The following is a 20,726-nucleotide window of genomic DNA, read 5'->3' as shown; positions in this document are numbered from 1 at the left end:
TCCTATGTTTTTATCTAGAAGATTTATAGTTTTAGGTTTTACCTTTTTAAGTCTGTGATCCAGTTGAGTTGATTTTTATATATGGAGCAAGGTATGAATTGAAGTTCAGTTTTTTGTTTTATTTGCTTTCTTTTTTTTTTTATTTACACAGCTATCCAGTTGTTTTCTTCATCACTTGTTGAAGAGACTATTTTTTCTTATTGAGTTGCCTCTACATCTTTGTAATTAATAAGTTGTTATATAAGATTGTCTATTTCTGAACTCTTTAGGCTGTTCCACTCATGTATTTGTCTATCTTTATTGAAACACCACACTGCCTACATAAATGTAGCTTTATAGTACATCTTGAATGCAAGTGGTAGAGGCTGCTAGTGTTGTTATTCGAAAAAAATGTTTTGGTTATTCTAGCACCCTTTATTTCCCCATAAATTTTAAGATCATCTTGGAATTTTGATTGGGATTGCACAAAGTTTATATATCAACTTGGGGAATAGGGACATCTTAATCATGTTGGGTCTTCTGACCCATGAGCAATATATGTCTCTCCGTTTATTTGGTTCTTCTTTAATTTCTCTGAGTTGTATTTGGTAGTTTTCAGTGTATAGGTTTTGCACATTTTTGCCAGATTTATCACTAAATGTTTAAAATTTTTTAATTGTGTTGTAAATATTATTTTTAAAATATAATTTCCAGTTGTCTTTTGTTATTTTATAGGAATACAATTGATTTTTTTGTGCATCAATCTTGTAGCATTCTGTATTCCTTCTAAAATCATTTATTAGTTTTATCAGCTTCCTTGTAGATTCTATCAAACTTTCTAAATGTATGCTCATTTTTTTTAACGTCTTTTTTTTTTTTTTTTTTTTTTTTTTTTTTTTTTACAGAGACAGAGAGAGGGATAGATAGGAACAGACAGATAGGAATGGAGAGAGATGAGAAGCATCAATCATCAATTTTTCATTGTGACACCAATTTTTAGTTGTTCATTGATTGCTTTCTCATATGTGCCTTGACTGTGGGGCTACAGCAGACCAAGTAACCCCTTGCTCGAGCCAGCGACCTTGGGTCCAAGCTGGTGAGCTTCTTGCTTAAACCAGTTGAACCCGTCCTCAAGATGGCGACCTCGGGGTCTCAAACCTGGGTCTTCCGCATCCCAGTCCAACGCTCTATCCACCGAGCCACCGCCTGGTCAGGCCATTTTTTTTTAAATAAAGGCAGTTTTACTTTTTATTTTCCAATGTGGATTATTTGGTTTTTTGTCTTTCCTTATGGCAGTGACTAAAATCTCCAGGAAATACTGAATAGAAGTGATGAGAGGAGACATTCTTTTATTGTTCTTGATCCATTCAGTCTTTTTCTAGTTAGTCTTTCATTATTAATTGTGTTGTTAGCTATGACTTTACTTTGGTCTATGCCTGTGACTATTTTCATATATCCAGTGATATTTTGAAAAAATATAGACTATTTTTTTTGTTTTTACTATTACATCAGTTTATATTTATAATATAGTATTTGATATGTATAAAAACTATATATAACTTATTTATAGGTTAAGAAGTATAATCAAATAAACACCTATTATTTGGTGGATTACTTCTTTTTTTTTTTTTTTTTTTTTTTTTTAGTTTTCCTTAGGCTTTATTCTCTCTGTTGTACATTCTATGGGATTGGACAAATTAATAATGACATAAATCCACCTTTTTAGTAACATACAGAGTAAGTTTACTGCCCTAAAAATCCTCTATTCTTCTATTTATACCTCCATCCTCCATAGCCCCTGGCAAAGACTGATATATTTTTACTACCTTTAATGTTTTGCCTTTTCCAGAACGTGAGATAGTTATAAACATGTAGTATATAGCCTTTACCAATTGGCTTCTTTTATTTAGTAATAACATATGCATTTAAGGTTCTTTGTCTTTTTATGACTTGATAGTTCATTTCTTTTTAGCTCTGTGCATTTCATTTTGTACGTCATTTGTCTGGACTACCACAGTTTATGATGGATTACTTCTATACCATCAGATTTCATCTATTCTGATCCCTTCCCACCCCCCTCACTTTATCTCTTACAAGGTAACTTCTCTTAAAGTCATGGAGGGATTTGCTTGTGTCTATGTCCCCATTGTATTTAAGAAAAAACTTTTCTCACTTAATATCAATCAATCAAGACAGGTTTGCCTTTTTTTTTTTTTTTTTTGAAAGAGAAAGAGAGAGGCAGGGAGAGAGGGAGAGAGACAGGGAGAGAGAGAGATAGGAACATTGAGCTGCTCCTGTATGTTTCCTTACCAGGAAATTAAAACGGCAACCTCTACTCTCTAGGACGATGCTCAAACCGACCAAACTATCCAGCCAGGATTTAATTTTTTTTTAATGTATTGATTGATTTTTAGACAGAGAGAGGAAAGTGAGAGAAGGGAGGGGCAAAGGAAGCATTAATTTGTTGTTCCACTCAGTTGTGCATTCTTTGCTTCTCAAGTGTGCCCTGACCAGGGATCTAACCTGCAACCTTGTCATTTCCAGATGATGCTCTTAACTGACTGAGCTAACTGGCCAGGGCCCTGTTGGTCTTTTTAAGTTAACATTCACTGAGTACTTGCTATGTGCAAGGCAATTCTATTAGTGTCCTAATAAGCAGGTGTTACCATTTTCTCTTCTATGAGTGAAGTTTGCTTTAAGTCACATTCAACACTAACTTGGGCTTATTTTTATTTCTCAACAAGAATGTCTATAGTTAATACTATAAGACTAATATGGCAGCAAAACAGTGTCATATGTGTCTTACATTAGATTTTCAAGAAACAGACCATGAGTTAGGGAATTATGAGCATGTGATTTACTAAGAAAATGTTCCCAAGAAAGACTGCTAAAAGGGTTGGGGCAGGAAAAGAATGGACAGGAATCTAAACAAGAATGTGATCTTATGCTGAAGTCAGGCAGAGGGTTACTTCAGAATGGACCCTGTAGGGAAATTTTTGAGTGAAATTTAGGACAGAGTTTTTTCACACAGGCAAGGGAGTTGGGCTTTCAAAAACCTTGTGAGGCTGATGGGAAGAATGCAGACTCACAGAAACTTTTACCTCTCTGTATAAAAGAATGAAGCAGCATCAGTACATAAGTGCAATCCTTGTAGGAAGAGCTGCAAGTGCTGGATATTGAAAGGACATAGTAGATGGAGATGGTGATGGTGATGTGAGTGTGGGGTATCAAAGAATCCAGTATAAAGGCATCCAAGGGGATTTGATTTGGTCTTTTTTTTTTTTTTTTTTTTTAATTTACGGAGACAAAGAGAGAGTCAGAGAGAGGGATAGATAGGGACAGACAGATGGGAACAGAGAGAGATGAGAAGCATCAATCATTAGTTTTTTATTGCGACACCTTAGTTGTTCATTGATTGCTTTCTCATATGTGCCTTGACCGCGGGCCTTCAGCAGACCGAGTAACCCCTTGCTCAAGCCAGCAACCTTGGGCTCAAGCTGGTGGAATCCCCGCTCAAACCAGATGAGCCCGCGCTCAAGCTGGCAACCTCGGGGTCTCGAACCTGGGTCCTCCACATCCCAGTCCGACATTCTATCCACTGCGCTACTGCCTGGCCAGGCAGCATCCAAGGGGATTTGGACAGAAAACCAACATTATTCACTACACCAGAGCTCTTCCATCTTTTCCTCCTGCCATTTTTATTTAGAAATTAAATTTAATGAGGTGACAATGGCCAGTAAGAATACATAGGGTTCAGGCAAACATCTCTATAGCATTTGAACTGTTGATTCTGTTGTGTTCCCATCACCCAAAGTCAAATCATTTCTGTCACCATTATTTGTCCTCTTTACTCCCCACCCCAACCCCATTTTTAATGTTTAGACCAGTGGTAGTCAACCTGGTCCCTACCACCCACTTGTGGGCATTCCAGCTTTCATGGTTGGCGGTAGCGGAGCAACCGAAGTATAACTTAAAAAGATAGATTTAACTATAGTAAGTTGTTTTAGAAAGATTTATTCTGCCAAACTTAGCAAAAATTCGACATAAAGTACTTGGTAACTAATTATTATTATATGCTTTAACTTGCTGTAACTCTGCTTTATAAATTTTATAAAGTAAAGTTTCTTCTCTACTTTATAAATCACCATTACTGTGGAACCGGTGGGCGGTTAGAAAATTTTACTACTAACAGAGATACAAAAGTGGGCAGTAGGTATAAAAAGGTTGACTACCCCTGGTTTAGACTTTTGTCATTATGCTTATCACCTCAGGGTAAAAGACTGAAAAAGGGCATGCTAGTTGACTATGTCTCCTTTAAAAAAGTTTTTCTTAAATTATTATCTTGTTTATACTTTATTGTCCAGAAAAATGTCAAATGATTACCACATTAACTGCATGGGGTCTGGGAAGGAGTGTATTTTTAGTTGGGCATATTGCTTCCCGGGACAAAAGGAGGTTCTACTGGTAAGGTAATAGGGTTGGTGGTAATGGGTATTAGGTAAGTTACTACAACATTTGGTACCTCCTCATTTTATAAAGGACAAAGATTGAGATAGTTTACATAATTTATTGAAGTTGCATAGACTAAGTAAAGTAAGTAGTAAACCAAGCTACTAATGTTCTGGGCAATGACTTCTGCATTCTCTTTATGGAAATGTCCTCTGAGCTAGGGACTGTGATTGGACTTGAACAAGTGTTTCATCATCTTGGCACCTTAACAGGAAATAGCTCTTTGATTCTATCTCTACCAATTGGCTTTCACTTTTATCTCGTGCATTCATTGCTCAGATTCCTAAGTCCCCTAGCCCCAAACCCTGGCTATTGAGATTTGGAACAACTGAATTTACTCCCTTTTGCCTGAGAGCTGCAAAAGGAACCTATTTAATATGACCTTGAGAACGGATATATGAATAGATCAGGGGTAGGTACTAGTATATGGCAATAGAGAATTCAGTCTTATTTCTTTCCTTAAGGAGAAATATACACTGATCTCTCTCACCTCTGTGTAACTGTGTACTGCAGAGTTGGAGTTTCAAAACATATTGTACATGTTTTATGTTCTATGTGGATAAGGAGCATAGCTTAGATTTCTTTTGTGCTTTCATGGTGCCTAGCAGAGTCCAGTATACATGACATGTATTTAAATGCTGCTGGATGATGAGATTTCTGAGCCATTATATAGATGATAATATATGAGGGGAGAATAAATTTTGGGACAAGTCTGTCTCAACTCCCACTGGAGTAGCCCAGCTTAAGATTTATCTATCATACAGTTTCTCAGCATGAGGTACAAAAACTGAAATTATTTTGTGGGGTTTTTTTTGTTTGTTTTTGGCTTGTTTTGTGCTGCTGATGTGGAAATTATGAATCAATTTTTTAAGACTTTAATCAAGCTATTGCATTCTAATTAAATTACTGATTTTCTTTGTAAATCCCCAAATCTCCATTCTCAGGGTGGTTTTTTTTCTATCCCAGATAACTTTACTCATTCTAGTAAATTTTTCTTGACAACATTTCAAGATATTCCATAAATACATAAAAATTCAATAAATATAAATAAAATGAGGGAAAATAAGTTTTGACATATTGTCATTTCTGATACAATAAAATGGATGGATTTCTTTCATTAATGTGTGTTATGGACCATCAGAATGCATGCAAGTAAGTGACAAAAGGCCACCACACATTTGAATATTTTAATTAAATAATACTGACTATAGTGGTGGCAGAAAATTTTTTTTTAAAAAAGAGGAATATTAAACATGGAAAATGAGATAGCCAGGTTGAAATGTATTTAAACAAGGAGTCAGAAGTCTCAGGTTAAAGTTCTAATGCTATTTGATCTTGAGTTTAAGTCACTGAATATCTCCTACGTGTTAGTCACGATGGTGAGCACTGGGGATACAAAGGTAAAAAAGATACAGTTCCTACTCTGGAAAATCTTTCTTAGTTTTGAATCACCAAAAATATCAGACAAATTACCTATTCCAAATAGCAATACCTGTATTGGTGGTTTTGAGATATGCTTAGTTTCATTTAAGAATTTCAGAATATTGAGCCATTTTATGATAAAATCACATGGCTTTACATACTTTTGAAAAATACAGTTTATTCAAGAATATAAACAATGCAATGAATATATATGGTTACTTAATAATAATCATTTTAAGTGTATCATACAGATGTACATGGTCAACATTTAGTGTTTTTCAGAAGGGATTATATACAATAGATTCTGCTTTATTTTTGTATGTATGATAAAACTATTGATAAAGTAATGAAAAAAGTAATAAAGATATATTGTTCTACACTTGTTTGCCTCTATACATTATTTATCAGCCTCTTTAACATTATGTTCCACCAGCAATTATATCCAAAGATCTAATTAGAAATCAAAAGGCCTGTAGTTTTAGAAAAAGTCATATTTCATAAATACTCTGTTACTATGCTTATCATTTATTGTTAGTATTTAAGTCTATGAAAGATTGTAGTAGACATTGTTAAGGCCTTAAGATAAGGCAAAACTAATATTAGTGTTTGAAAACATTTTTGAGTATAAATTATATTACTACCTTAATAACAATAAAACACAACGATGTTTAATAAAAAAATATTGTTATCAATAGGTTTATATAAAATTTTACAACACCGGATAGACAAAGCAGAATAAAGGCATTTACATTAAGATGTCAGAAGATTTGGAAATGAAGCTCAGGGTTACCACAGGTATGTCAAGAACACAGTGGTCAAAAGAAATGAAGGTAAAACAGAAATCAAATGAATATTTCATAGTAAGCAGGGTTATTGGAAGCTGGACAACAAAAAGACTTGCGTGCATAGGAATAATGGATTAGAAGAAATTTTGTCCAGTGTAGCAAGGATCTCAAAAGTCATTGACCCCTGGAAGCCTGGGTCAGAAGGATATGGTATGCCACAAACATGGATAGCCAGTTATTGAAATTGTGATATTAATTTGGTGTCCGGTTTTGGACTTCTGGTCCCACCATGGTACTTGGATGTCAAAACCTATGTTGTGGCTCAGTGCTTTTTCACACAAAGATGTTTTAGTTTGTTAGCTATTCCTAATAATTCCAATTCTATGAACTAAAATTAATTTCACTTCTTAGTGTAAGAATGCCTTGCTTTATAGTCAACTCTGTATATAAGAAGCAAAAAATTTTAAATGAAACAATTAGAGGTGAAATTATTCACTTTATAAATACTGGGTTTATTTTTTTAATTTTTAAATTATCTTTGCCTTTTAAACATACTTATATTATTGGCCTTGGCATGTTGGTGTCTAAAATTTTGGGCATCTACAAACTTGGTGTTTGTGAAATAGTCAATCTATGTAGCATCTTGTTGGGTTTTTACTAGCAGCTCCAGTGTTGGAGCCTATTGTTTGGAACCAGGAAAAATTATGTCCCTTTGTAGCTCTTTAAAATATGTCTCTGCCTAAAATGAGACTTGGGCTAAGGCCCTTGTTTCTCCCCAGTGGTCTCAGCTCTAAATATGAAGTTTTTTCTGGACTGAAAGTAGAAACAAGTGAATGTCTGTATGTCTTCAGAATGTTGGCAGGTCTCTTTACCATTGCTCAACTTAATATACCAATACATGTATCATATATACAGTGATACAGAGGGAAATTTAAAAAACTGAAGATTACAAAAATATTTTTTTTCAGTGTAATGAGAGAAACATTCCACAGCATGCTAAACACTCTCTATTTCCCTTAGATGTTATTTTTCTCTCTCTTTTTAAACAATTTCTTTAAAGGTAGTTATGTAGGCAGCCCAACCTAGGACCCACAGCTTTCCATCAGTTTAAGAGAGTTTAAATTTGATATTTTCACTTCTTAATTGCTCATTTTGGTCCTTTAATTTAATTAGAGCAAGATGGTTATCCTCTACTCCTATAAACACTCCAGGATTGCTCTTACACTCAAATGAAACACATTTGGAGGACGAGGGATACTTGTGAAGGAAAAAGAAGGTCTGCTCTGGCAATGGATTTTCACATTTTTGGAGCTGAGGAAACAAGAGAGAGAGCAACCAATATGTGAGTAAGAAGTCCAGAGTCAACTTCACATCCCTGTGTTAGAAACGAAAGGGGAATAATTACTTACAACTTGGTATTTTTAACAAAGCTACTTACTGAATAGGAAATAGGAGAGGTAAAATGGGGAAAGGGAGGGTGTGAAATGGGAGGGGGTGAAATGGGAGGATTTGATTTGATTCACAGGTTGTCAGTATGCTTTGAGAGACATATGGTTTAGAATGACTGGATTTGGATGCAACAGTTCTGGATTTATACCCCTCTTTTGCCACGTATTATCTTTGAAACCTAGGCACATTGCTTTACTTCTCATGCCTCAATTTTTTGTCTAACCAGTTTTCTAAATCAGTCAACCCCTAACTTACCCACAGACATGTGAGTGATATGAATGATTATTATCTTAAGCCACTAAGTGTTGGGGATGGTTTATACACAACAATACACAACCAATACAATAAATTTATCATAGAGTTACTGTGAGAATTAAATAAGCTAGTATTTGTAAAACATTTAGCATAGTGCTTGATATATAATAGGGTTCTGTGTAGCTCAGCTTTTATTATTGAGTACTTACATATGCCCTACACTGTTATATATACTTAGGAATGTTTTGTTAACGGAGATGCTGGTTACTACCTAGTGTTTATGTTAATATCTTACATGGCTGTATGAATTAGCTTTATAATTTTGTGTATTTTTATAATTTATCTTCTATCTTATACTCTCATCTTTTATTTCTTGTCTCCACTTTTGGCTTCTTTGTTTTTTTAAGATGTTTATAGTTCTTCATCATGACCCATATAATACTGCCATTTACTAACAAGAATCCTATGATTAGAATCTACCATATTTCCCCATGTATAAGACGCTCCCATGTATAAGACACACCTTAATTTTGGGGCCTGAAATTTGAAAAAAAAATGTATTACATAAAGTTATTGAACTCAAGTTTTATTCATCATAAAATTCATACAACTCCTCATCACTGTCAAAACTCCCATCCATTAGCTTGTCCTCATTTGTGTCTGATGACGAGTCACTGTCTTCAACAATGAGCACAGAAACAAGTGCAAAAAAGGAAATGCAAGTAAAAAAAAATCTACAACCACTGTGTAAGACACACTCAGTTTTTAGGCTTCAAATTTTTCAAAAAAGGGTGTGTCTTTTACATGGGGAAATATGGCAGATTGTTATGCTATCTATAAATCTCGGCATGTGGAAATGTTTACGACCTTCCCTTTAGCAGGTTTAGAATATAAAGTTATTTTTGCATTTGCCTAAGAAAACTATATTTTACAAGAAACAATTCCTGGAAGAAACACAATAGTTTCTAAAGCCAAAAAGGAAGGATTTGAGAACATTCTATATAGTAGTGCTTCTCCAGCTTTAATGTGCATTTGAATCTCCTGGAGAGTTGTTAAAATGCTGATTCTAATTCAGTTGTGCAGGAGCCTAAAAGTCTGCATTTCTAATATCCTCCCAGATGATGCAGTACTGCCAGCAGAGCCCAGATTTCCCCCCAAACAGCCAAATTTGCATAAATGAATGGTACAATCATGACTGTTTTAAGTGCATATTTCTATTACCTCCACAGAGTGCTCCTTGTTGTTGGCATGCAGCAAGAAGTTTCTGTCTTTTGTAGGACTCAGGCTTACCATTAATCTACGACCATGACCATCAATATGATCACCTTGCAATGAAAAAAATGTACATTATAAACTTAAAAATAGTAACTCATTTTAATTTAAATTTAACACCCAGAAAATGAGTCTAAAATGTCATGTAAAATAACTACTTCATTTAGCAACATGTCTCTTAGAAGTAGTTGCACTATATGAAACTATAAAATCATTGGACAAGTGGAAGATAATTCTAAGCCTCTTGAAGAAGAGAGGTTACTTTCCTTATATGCTTTCTAATTGTAGAATTGTGACTCTAATGTATAGCCACAGACAGTTGTCTCCTAACATTCAACTCCTTTTCTTGTGTTATAAAAGAATATTTCCCAGCCTGCCTTTTTTGTTGTTGTTGCTAAGTGTAGCAATGTGACTAAATTCTGTGAGGTGAGTAGAAATGTCAGGTGCAACTTTCAGGTTGTGTCCTTAAAGGGAAAAAGAATACATGTACCCATCTTCCTCTGTCATCCTAACTGGACATTGTCACGGTGGCAAATAATTTTCAAGCATATAGATGTTGGCAGAGCTACAAAGAGAGAAGGAGACCTGTGGTGGCACAGTGGATAAAGCGTCGACCTGGGAACACTGAGGTTGCCGGTTCAGAGCCCTGCACTTGTCTGGTCAAAGAGAGAAGGAGCTGGGTCTCTGGACAAGCTGTTCAACAGAGCTGTCATTCCAGCCCTGACTAAGACAGAAATAAAGTTTTATGTAGCTTAAGCCACTATTATTTTGGGTCTCTGTTAAATATAGACAAACCTTAATCTTATTAAACTGCAAAATTGTTGGGATGGAGTAAATGCTCTAAGAATGCAAGATTTTACGATGAGCTTGGGCTGGAGAGAACCATCTGAGGCTGCCTTCCTATCCCATGGAGAATTTTGGGATTTATCTTTGCCCAAATTTAAGAATTCAAGAATTACAGCGACCCAGACCTCCAAATTACCTGTTCCTTGTACAGGGGATTGTGAATCATAGTAACGGAATAACACCTCATCTGAAAGAGAATGCATAAAAGTCCTTTGGTGATTTACAAAAAGTTTCACTTCCAACATACACATGATATCAGAAAAGATCTTGCTCTTTTATTGTATATTAACAAAAGAAAAAATTCTGTGGTCTTGAGAAAGGTCTCAGAATGTATGATATGCTCTGATGAATTCTAGATAAAATATTTAAAATATTTTTCATAGCACTGGTATACTCATTTATAGAGATTTTACTTCGGTGACATTGATAAGGTCAGAAAGATTTAGTAGGCAATTTAGTGATATCAGATATGTATGGTCCTTCTTCAATCTATCATAATAGATACCACTTTTCAATATCAGGGTCCTTTCCTGATGAAACCTGAGTAGCCTCTGAATTCTTCTTAACTCGGTGATATTCAGGCATTCATTGCCAATACATTGGAGATAGCACACAGCATAAAATCTACTTGCCATGTCTGAGTTAATCCATTGTTTATGGTTTGGGAAATTTATTTTTTACTTATTAGTTAGCATTATATCATCATAAACAAAAGAAAATATTTTACCTTTCCCTTGTGTTTTTCCCAATTCTTCAACATAGATTTCATAACTTCCATCAGCAAAAGCAAAAGTAATGGATTGATCATTGTATGTGCTCAGAGAAACAGAACATTCTGTAACAAGTGAAAATCGTCTCGTTAAGAATTCAAAAACTTATTCTCATAAACAATCTTTTAGCAATTAAAAAATTCCTCCTCAAAGCTTTTATTTATTTATTTTTAAATTTGAGCTGTGCTTTGTCTATCACTGTTGCGTAGATGAAAGCCTTTGGTGCAAGCTTAACATAGCTCAGAAGTTTAAGTGTGCCATTTGAATGGGATTAAAGATGTTACTTTTCTGCATGAAGGCCACAGGAGGCCATGCTAGTATGTTTATGAGAGGTCTTCATAAGGAGAAAGAAACTAGAAAAGTGACTGTCTGAAGAAACCTCTGTTTCCTGGCTACTCATGGCCTATTGTGAGCAAGAAGGGACAGTATTTAAATAGATTTGGACAAATAAATACATCTGTAAGGTGTCGAGTTACTCTGAGACTTCCAACAGTCCTGAAGAATACAGTTTTGACCGGATTCTGTCCTCTGGCTAAATAACAGATACTTAGACCAGTACTCCCAACTTTTTTATTTAAGTTCCAATACACATAGAAAATGATAATATTTCACTGGCATACTGGGATAAACTAAAGTAGATTTAGGAACTACTTATATGGGGCCTAGAGAAAAAAATATTTTCTTTTTCTTTTTCTTTTTTTTTTTTTTTTTGTATTTTTCTGAAGCTGGAAATGGGGAGGCAGTCAGACAGACTCCCGCCTGCACCCGACTGGGATCCACCAGGCACGCCCACCAGGGGGCGATGCTCTGCCCATCCGGGGTGTCACTCTGTTGTGACCAGAGCCACTCGAGTGCCTGGGGCAGAGGCCATGGAGCCATCCCCAGCGCCCGGGCCATCCTTTGCTCCACTGGAGCCTCAGCTGTGGGAGGGGAAGAGAGAGACAGAGAGGAAGGAAATGGGGAGGGGTGAAGAAGCAGGTGGGCGCCTCTCCTGTGTGCCCTGGCTGGGAATCAAACCCAGGACTTCCGCACGCCAGGCCGACGCTCTACCACTGAGCCAACCGGCCAGGGCCAAAAATATTTTCTTTATAGTCTAGAATTATGCTAAGAAAATATACAAAATATTAAGAAGAATATTCTAAAGTGAAATAATTTAAAAATATTTAGTGAGAAGTTTCAGTATACTTCCGGAAACTTAAGACGTATAGCTTGTAATGGTAACATACAATTCCCAGTAAGTTTCTTAATGATCTCTACTTCTTGATAGTCACCATCAACTTGACTTATTTGCTCAAGTAGATGATGCAATTTAAAACCATTTTAACTGATAGATACGTGAATTCCAAACTGCCCTCTTGCTGTTCCACTTATCTGTCAGACCTCACCCTTACTGGACTATCGCCCCTGAGACAAAGGAATTCCAAAAAGTTGCCAACCCACCCCAAGGAGGGGCTCCGGACATACCAGGACTTTTGGTTCAACACCCATATGTTCGAAGCCCCCCAAGGAGGAGCATTCCGGACATACCAGGACTTTTGCCTCAGTATCCCCTCAGGCTCTCCCAAACACTATATAACTGGCCCCTAGTCTGTAACCAGTGCTCTTCTCCCCAGGAGAAGTGCCCGGCAGGGTTCCTTTCTTCCTTTCAATAAAGCCTGTTACTCTGGTCTTTCGGACTCCCGTGGATTCCAACATTTGGTGCCGAAATCCAGGACAGGGTACTAACTGCCTGGACATCCCTCTTTGCCGTCCAAACTTACAACCAGGGAAGCAATGGGCAGTGGCAGCTGTCCCAGGCTTACTCCCTGATTCTGTTTGGACGTGTAATTGTGGGTTGATTGGCCAGCAGTCTAACCCTGTCCTGAACCCCTGCTGGACCAGAAGGTAAGGAGTTTCTCCCTTCCCCTTCCTCGGTTGGCCTCTAAATTTCTCTCTAAAAACACCCCTTTCTGGTCGGACGGTTTTCTCTGACATGCCTCACATTCTGAGGGGTTTGACTTTCAGTCTCAGTGGACTGCACGGAAGACTAGGCGCCTAGCCAAACCTCTCCACTCTCTCGGACTTCTCATCCTCGGAGCTCCCTGACAGGTGGTGACGACCTCTATCAGGGACAACTCCCCCACATAGAGATTATCTCCTCTTGGGATAGTGACAAAAGGCGGGGACGCCCCTCTTGCTCATCTGTCTCCACTATGGGCTCTTCAGAGTCTAAGCCTTCCGACCAGACACCTCTAGGATGTCTCATAAAAATCCTCACCAAATTCGGTCTCTCAGACCTCAAACTGAAGAAATTAATCTTCTCTAACACGGCATGGCCTCAGTACAGACTAGACAATGACTCACATTGGCCTGAAAACAGGACATTCAATTACAATATCCTAAGACATCTTGACGATTTCTGCCACCGGACGGGGAGGGCATCAGAAATTCCTTACGTGCAGGCTTTCTTTTCCCTTCTCTCCTGTCCTTAATTTCTGTACCTTCTGTTCCACACGCAGGCCGTTTTGGGCCAAAGAAACCTCACCTAAAACCTCTGCTCCTAATCTTTCCTTCTCCGCGGACTCCCAAACTCTCTCCTTCTCCTGCCTGACCCCTGGGGCACCCCTCTCTCGGGACCCCTCTCTAGTCTCTTAGCAAATCTTTTTTGCTGGAGTCTCTTCCCTCCAGAAAGCCCTTCCCTTCACTAAATTCTGTTTTCTCATTTCACCAGTCTCTCTTTCTCCTCCCCTGCTGGCCAGGGGCCTCTCCCTTCTCCACTGTGTTCTTCGTCCCCTCCCCCCTCCTTAGAAGCTGTGCCTGTCTCATCTCTGACCTCTCTTCCCTCCTTACAAACTGCAGTTCTGTCTCCTCTCCGACCCCTCCTCCTTCCTTACAAACTGTGACTGTGCCTCTTTCCTCCTCGCCCTCTCCTCTCTCCTCAGAACTCTAAATCCTTTTGACTCCTCTGACCATGTGGCGCCACACCAATACTTTAACCTCCTTCTCTCCTCCTGCAGAATCTGACTCTCCTTTCCATCCAGCTGCTCACACTATCCATCCGTTTGCTTTCTCTCTTCCTCCCCTCTTTGCTGGCAACTCCCTGCCATCTCGAAAAACTTAAAAAACAGAATTGTATATTAAGCTATGTGAGTAAGTAATCTATCTTGTCTCATTGTTTGTCAGAAAATATTTCTAGTGAATTGAAACAAGTAAAGCGCGCTCATTTAAATTCCTTTATTCATAATATGTGAAGTCTTTGTTTAATGTGTAACTGTGTCTGTTTCTAAGGCCTTAAACCAGTAATTACCCACCTCATAAACCAGGTTTACTCATCCCCATGGAATCTCCCTGCAATACCCCCATCTTTCCTGTTCGAAAACCTTCAGGAGCTTATCACCTCGTACAAGCCTTATACCTAATCAATGAGGAAGTAATTCCCCTCCATCCAGTAGTCCCTAATCTCTGTAAATTACTGTCACACATTTTCTCAAACACCACTCATTCACAATCCTAGCCCTCAAGAATGCCTTCTTTACCATTCCTCTACACCCTGACTCTTACTTTCTGTATGCCTTTACCCAGACACTAATGCAGCCCAACAACTTACATGGACTATTTTACCCCAGGGGATCAAAAACAGCCCACACCTGTTTCGGCAGGCACTAGTTCAGGGTTTAGCAGCACACAATCTCAAAACTAGTACTCTCTTACAATATGTAGATAACCTACTCCTCTGCAGCCCCTCCCTGCCTGCCTCAAGGAGACTCACCACCACCCTTCTTAACTTCCTCGCTATGAAGTGTTATCCTGTCTTCTCTGCTAAGGCTCAACTTTATTCTCAGTCCCTAGTCTATCTAGGCATTACTTTAACCCCACCACCTGAAGTCTCACCCTAGATCAAACTCAGACCCTCCACAGTCTCCAACCACCTACCACTACAGATCAAATCTTTTCTTTCCTCAGTCTAATAGGCTTCTTTAAACACTGAATTTCCAATTTTGCTCTTAGTCAAGCCCCTCAGTGAGATCTTCTGAGCATGGCTTTTAAGGTCTATATCTATAATGACCAAAGAAGTAACAGAAAAGGCAAATAAGGCCCAAAAGAAGGCAGGAAATACCAACTTTTGGCTCCAGTGCCCTAAGGGGTTTCATAGCATTCCATCAGCACCCTACTCCAGAGTGGAAAGAAAGGTCATTGAACTGAATGAAGCCTGCCAGGCTTCCTGGCCCCACCGGTTGACACACCTGTGCTGTGGAAAGAGGGACATGAGAAGGTAAGCTGCCCCCTTGCTCCATGGAGGGAGGGTTCTGTCTCTTCTAGCCCTGCTCCAGCTACCTGTGACCTGACCTTGCCCAGCGTGCTGGGAATTGCCACTGAAGGCCCAAGGACATCATTCATGAGCCTAAGGTATTTCTTCCAAGTAGCAGATAAACTGATCTCATTTCTTGTAAACACAAGGGCCATCTACTATGCCTTGCCTGAATATTTAAGTTTTATTTATCCCTCAAAGATCTCTACTGTGGGTATTGACAGTCTGCTTTTATTGCTTTATTTAATGTTTAGTATCTCCTTTGTTCCTCTTGTCTCAATGCCCCATGCCTGTTGTAGGCTGGGACCTGCTGCTAATCCCAGCTAGAAGCAGTGGTCACTAGGACTTAAACTCTAACTGCAAAGTGTAGAAGTGTAACACCCTTTCCCTAAGTACTTGCAGGTTTTATAGGTCACTCAGCAAACTGTTCAAACACTGTCCAAGAGGCACTTCCAGCATTACATCACCCAAGGACTGACTTTCACATGGACAGGTCCACACACTATGATCCTGACAACTCCCACTGCTGCTAAAATGGAAAAATGAAATGCCTTACTCCAATCACAAACCTGAAGCTGGTTGGTCTATGTATGGCAAATATATGTAAAAACTAAGGACTCTTTTAGTCAGGCTTTGGGAAAAGGGAAACTAGGATAAAAAGAAAGTCAACTTGATTGTCACTAGAGGTTAAAATTTTTTAAATCAAGTGTTCTGACTAGAAAGGAATTGTATTGTTTTGATAATAGAAGGTATAAGGTATGGAAATACTTTTGAAAGAAAAAGGAAAAGCAAGTTATTATGAAGGCCAGTTATTTCTGGATAAGAAAGTGCATGAAAGTTGAAGGTTTATGTAAGTTGTAGAAGGTTTGTGCAGGTTGTAGGAGATTTGTACCGAGAAAAAAGAATTTGTACAGTCAGAAAACTGGTTTTCAAAGAATGTTTAATCAGTCACCCTAGCTAACAATCCTCTACCCTCCCCACTTATTAGGACGACTCTTTGCTCCACCCTGACCATCTGGACCTCAGAAACAGAGAAACAAAACCGACCCCTTGTCCTTCTATTCTCTATTCACCTCTCAGCCTGCCTCACCAAATCAGGAACTTTCTATTCGTGTGGGACCAACACCTATCTGCATCTCCATACTAATTGGACAAAAACCTGTACCCTAATCTATCTCACCCTAAGTATCAACCTAATCCCACCCCATGAGCCTCTTCCAGTTCCTAATACACTATCCATCCATGTAAGGACCAAACAAGCTATACAGGTAATTTCTCTTCTTATTGCTTTAGAAATCTCTACAAAAGTAGATCTAGGGACAAGGGGACTAGCAACACTGCCCTGTCTTATTCCTATTTACCCTCTCTCTCTCTCTCTCTCTCTCTGAAGCCCAGCGAATTCATAAACATGGAATCAGTGGTTTCACACAAACTAGGCATCTTACTATTGCTTTTCATTAGTTCACTCACTCTATTTACTTTTCTAACTTTTAAACCCTGCCTCTTACATTTGTTTACTAGTTTCTTACAGAACTGCATGCAGACCTTTGCCAATCAGACAACTGGAAAAATCTACCTAACCCTACACATCAACCCTGAAACCTGCCCTCATGAAACAGAAAAATCTGAAACCCTGTATCAGCAAACCTAAATTCTATCTTTCAACCTCTACAGGTCCCCTAACCCTAAAGCTCTCCCATATTCCTGAAGAACTAGGAGAATAAATAGCAACACCTCTTAACGCTTCTCAGTCTTTTTCCCTTCACATAGTAAAAGGACAAGATCACTGAGTCTTCTTGGAGCCTACAAACGGACATGAAACATTTCTTTTAACTCAAGCTAACTGCTCTCTCCAGGGCTGCCAGGAAAGAATATTTCTAACTTTACCATGGAAGAACTTTCACACACACACACACCCCTATATAACCCTCCTTATCTCTGCATTGCTAATCTCCAAATACCTGCCTCTTTCTTTATTAAGTTCCTATAGGCCGGGATGAGAGAAATCTCTAGGATTACCTACAATCAAATGCTCCTACACTCCTATTCCCCAGTACCCCAAGGAGAACTTCATGAGGGAAATATCAAATAGGTAGGGATGACAGCAGGAAGAAGCCGTCCCTCAGCCCGAGAAGTTCCCTCCTGAATGTTCTCTAAACCCTCTTCCTCTTTACCACACATATTCAGTCCTTCTAAAAACTTACACCAACAAGTTTCCTGTATCTTAAAATCTCCACATGTCCTCTCATTTGAGAGGAACCAGACCAGCACATCTCATGAGGCTTATCCAGGAGATCATGCATCACCATGTCACTCTGTTCACTTGGCACTAGCAGCAAGCAACTAACAATTATTACCTCGCAAAATTTTCTTACTTCCTCACTCAGGTTTTCAGAGACATCACCTGGTTCAGACCTCACAGCTTGGAAATTGATGACCTCCTTAACTGGATGAGGGACTTGGCTTGGCAAGGTTCCCTTCTTGAGTTCTCTCCAGAAGAAGCAATAATTTTGCAATTTTTTCTTCTCTTTCTCCTCATCACCCCTCATCATATGTTATAAAATTAATAACTGCCTTTCTTTTATATGTAACCACAGAGTTGAGAAATGATAGATACGTGAATTCCAAACTGCCCTCTTGCTGTTCCGCTTATCTGTCAGACCTCACCCTTACTGGACTATCGCCCCTGAGACAAAGGAATTCCAAAAAGTTGCCAACCCGCCCCAAGGAGGGGCTCTGGACATACCAGGACTTTTGGTTCAACACCCATATGCTCGAGCCCCCCAAGGAGGAGCATTCCAGACATACCAGGACTTTTGCCTCAGTATCCCCTCAGGCTCTCCCAAACACTATATAACTGGCCCCTAGTCTGTAACCGGTGCTCTTCTCCCCCAGGAGAAGTGCCCGGCAGGGTTCCTTTCTTCCTTTCAATAAAGCCTGTTACTCTGGTCTTTCGGACTCCCGTGGATTCCAACATTAACAACTATTTCAAATGTTTGAGTGAGGCCCTGGCCAGTTGGCTCAGTGGTAGAGCGTCGGCCTGGCGTGCGGGGGACCCGGGTTCAATTCCCGGCCAGGGCGCATGGGAGAGGCGCCCATTTGCTTCTCCACCCCCTCCCCTCCTTCCTCTCTGTCTCTCTCTTCCCCTCCCGCAGCCGAGGCTCCATTGGAGCAAAGATGGCCCGGACGCTGGGGATGGCTCCTTGGCCTCTGCCCCAGGTGCTGGAGTGGCTCTGGTCGCGGCAGAGCGACGCCCCAGAGGGGCAGAGCGTCACCCCCTGGTGGGCAGAGCGTCGCCCCTGGTGGGCGTGCTGGGTGGATCCCGGTCGGGCGCATGCGGGAGTCTGTCTGACTGTCTCTTCCCGTTTCCAGCTTCAGAAAAATACAAAAAAAAAAAATGTTTGAGTGAAAATTATACTTAAAAAATAATGGCTCCTCACTTTCTTTCATTGTCAAAATGTTGAAATTTGAGGGGATAATGTCAGTGGTGGGATTCAGCTGGTTTGCACCACTTTTGGCAGAACTGATACCTAATTTTTGTTGAGTTCAGCAAACCTGTTGTTAAAATGGCACTTGTAATCAGGGTTCTCTCTACAGTGAGCACCTGGGTAGCTGCCCAATATGGAAATCACAAAGTTATATTCCTTACTCTTTTTTAATGTTCATCTGCGCAACAGCGTATTCTAAGCGCCCATAGTAATGTTCATTCTGTCCACGGGTGAAAAAGTTGCAAGTAAGGACACCAATCAAGAAGCAATATGAAATATCTTAAATAACAATTTTATTGTTTTTTGTCAGGCATTATTTAATATTTTTTCATTAATATTTTAAAACTTTTATAACATGATCTAGTTTTATATACCTCTTTTTTAAATTTTTATTTAAGTATTAAATGCATGAAATGATAAACTGCCTTTCGGTATATCAATTTTTTATACTTAAAATGGTCATTAGGGCAGAGGACTGGTTGTTAAATCACTTGAATCCCACCAGTGGATAATGTGTTGGGTTTTTTCCACAAAGGATAATGTATTTTCCCCAGGAATAATGTATATGGGATTCCAATCCATAGCAAGCATTAAGCAGCTATCTTGCACCTATTTTAGATACCACTAGTGGGCACATCAGAAGCAAATGGACAGAAGTTTCTAATAGACACAAAAACATAGACTTGGAGCTGCTTCCTAGAGCAACAGTTGCCAAGGTCCTTTGTCTCACTTCCCTCCCCCTTACCCATACACCAGTGGTCCCCAACCCCTGGGCCGCGGACTGGTACCGGTCTGTGGGCCATTTGGTACCAGTCCACAGAGAAAGAATAAATAACTTACATTTTTTCCGTTTTATTTATATTTAAGTCTGAACGATGTTTTATTTTTAAAAAATGACCAGATTCCCTTTGTAACATCCATCTAAGACTCACTCTTGACGCTTGTCTCAGTCACGTGATACATTTATCCGTCCCACCCTAAAGGCCTGTCCGTGAAAATATTTTCTGACATTAAACCGGTCCGTGGCCCAAAAAAGGTTGGGGACCACTGCCCTACACCACCCTTATACCACCCCTATAACCAATCACACCTTGGATACTTGAACTATCAGTTGTTAAAATGCATTTCTGGACTTCTTCAGATGTACGAGAGACGAAGTGCTTTGTAGATTCAAGATGGCCCTGGTGCTGCCCATAGCCACTGAGTAGCAGAAGTGACTCTCTGTTATTTCCAACTGCAGGACAGGGTTGGGGTTAGAAATGGACTATCAGTCCCCATTCTTCCCAGCCCCCCCTCCCCACCCTCTACCTCCATGTTAAAGAGTCCCAGTCAAGGTTGCTTGCTGACAGTGGTGACTGGCTCCAGGTGGAAGAAAACTAATCACTCTTGTCTCAACATCCAAAGGCAACCACTGTTAACATTTTAGTTTACTTCCTTTAAAAAAAAATACTTAAAGATATTTTAAATATAGACATATCTCATTTTATTGCACTTTGTTTTATTGTGTTTTATAGATGTGTATTTCTTACAAATTGAAGGCAAGATGCTCTACCAGCAAAAGATTAAGACTCACTTGATTGTGCTATTCACTTTTTTTGGTGGTCTCGGAACCAAACTTGTGATATCTTTGAGGTATGCCTATATATATACATATTTTATATTC

At 39.1% G+C, this 20,726-nt stretch overlaps 1 protein-coding gene across 5 annotated transcripts in view; it reads right to left on the bottom strand.

Moving 5' to 3' along the window:
* Nucleotides 1-6,068: 6,068 nt before the first annotated feature.
* The window catches only part of IL33 (interleukin 33), a 72,661-nt gene continuing 58,003 nt past the window's right edge, over nt 6,069-20,726 (bottom strand). For 4 of the 5 annotated variants that reach the window (XM_066368132.1, XM_066368130.1, XM_066368133.1 and 1 more), the window contains exons 4-8: nt 20,154-20,297; nt 11,245-11,352; nt 10,654-10,704; nt 9,621-9,724; nt 6,069-8,006 (exon numbers count right to left, since the gene is read on the bottom strand). In XM_066368132.1, the coding sequence (XP_066224229.1) occupies nt 7,803-8,006; nt 9,621-9,724; nt 10,654-10,704; nt 11,245-11,352; nt 20,154-20,297 (611 nt within the window). In that variant the 3' untranslated portion in view covers nt 6,069-7,802. Of the gene's footprint in view, nt 8,071-9,620; nt 9,725-10,653; nt 10,705-11,244; nt 11,353-20,153; nt 20,298-20,726 lie in introns of all 5 variants that reach the window. The other variant, XM_066368134.1, reaches the window with a different exon arrangement.

This window comes from Saccopteryx leptura, chromosome 2, assembly GCF_036850995.1.
Source record: "Saccopteryx leptura isolate mSacLep1 chromosome 2, mSacLep1_pri_phased_curated, whole genome shotgun sequence".
Taxonomy (NCBI): domain Eukaryota; kingdom Metazoa; phylum Chordata; class Mammalia; order Chiroptera; family Emballonuridae; genus Saccopteryx; species Saccopteryx leptura.
Note: the sequence above shows the minus strand (reverse complement) of the source record. Positions and strands in the feature narration are given on the sequence as shown.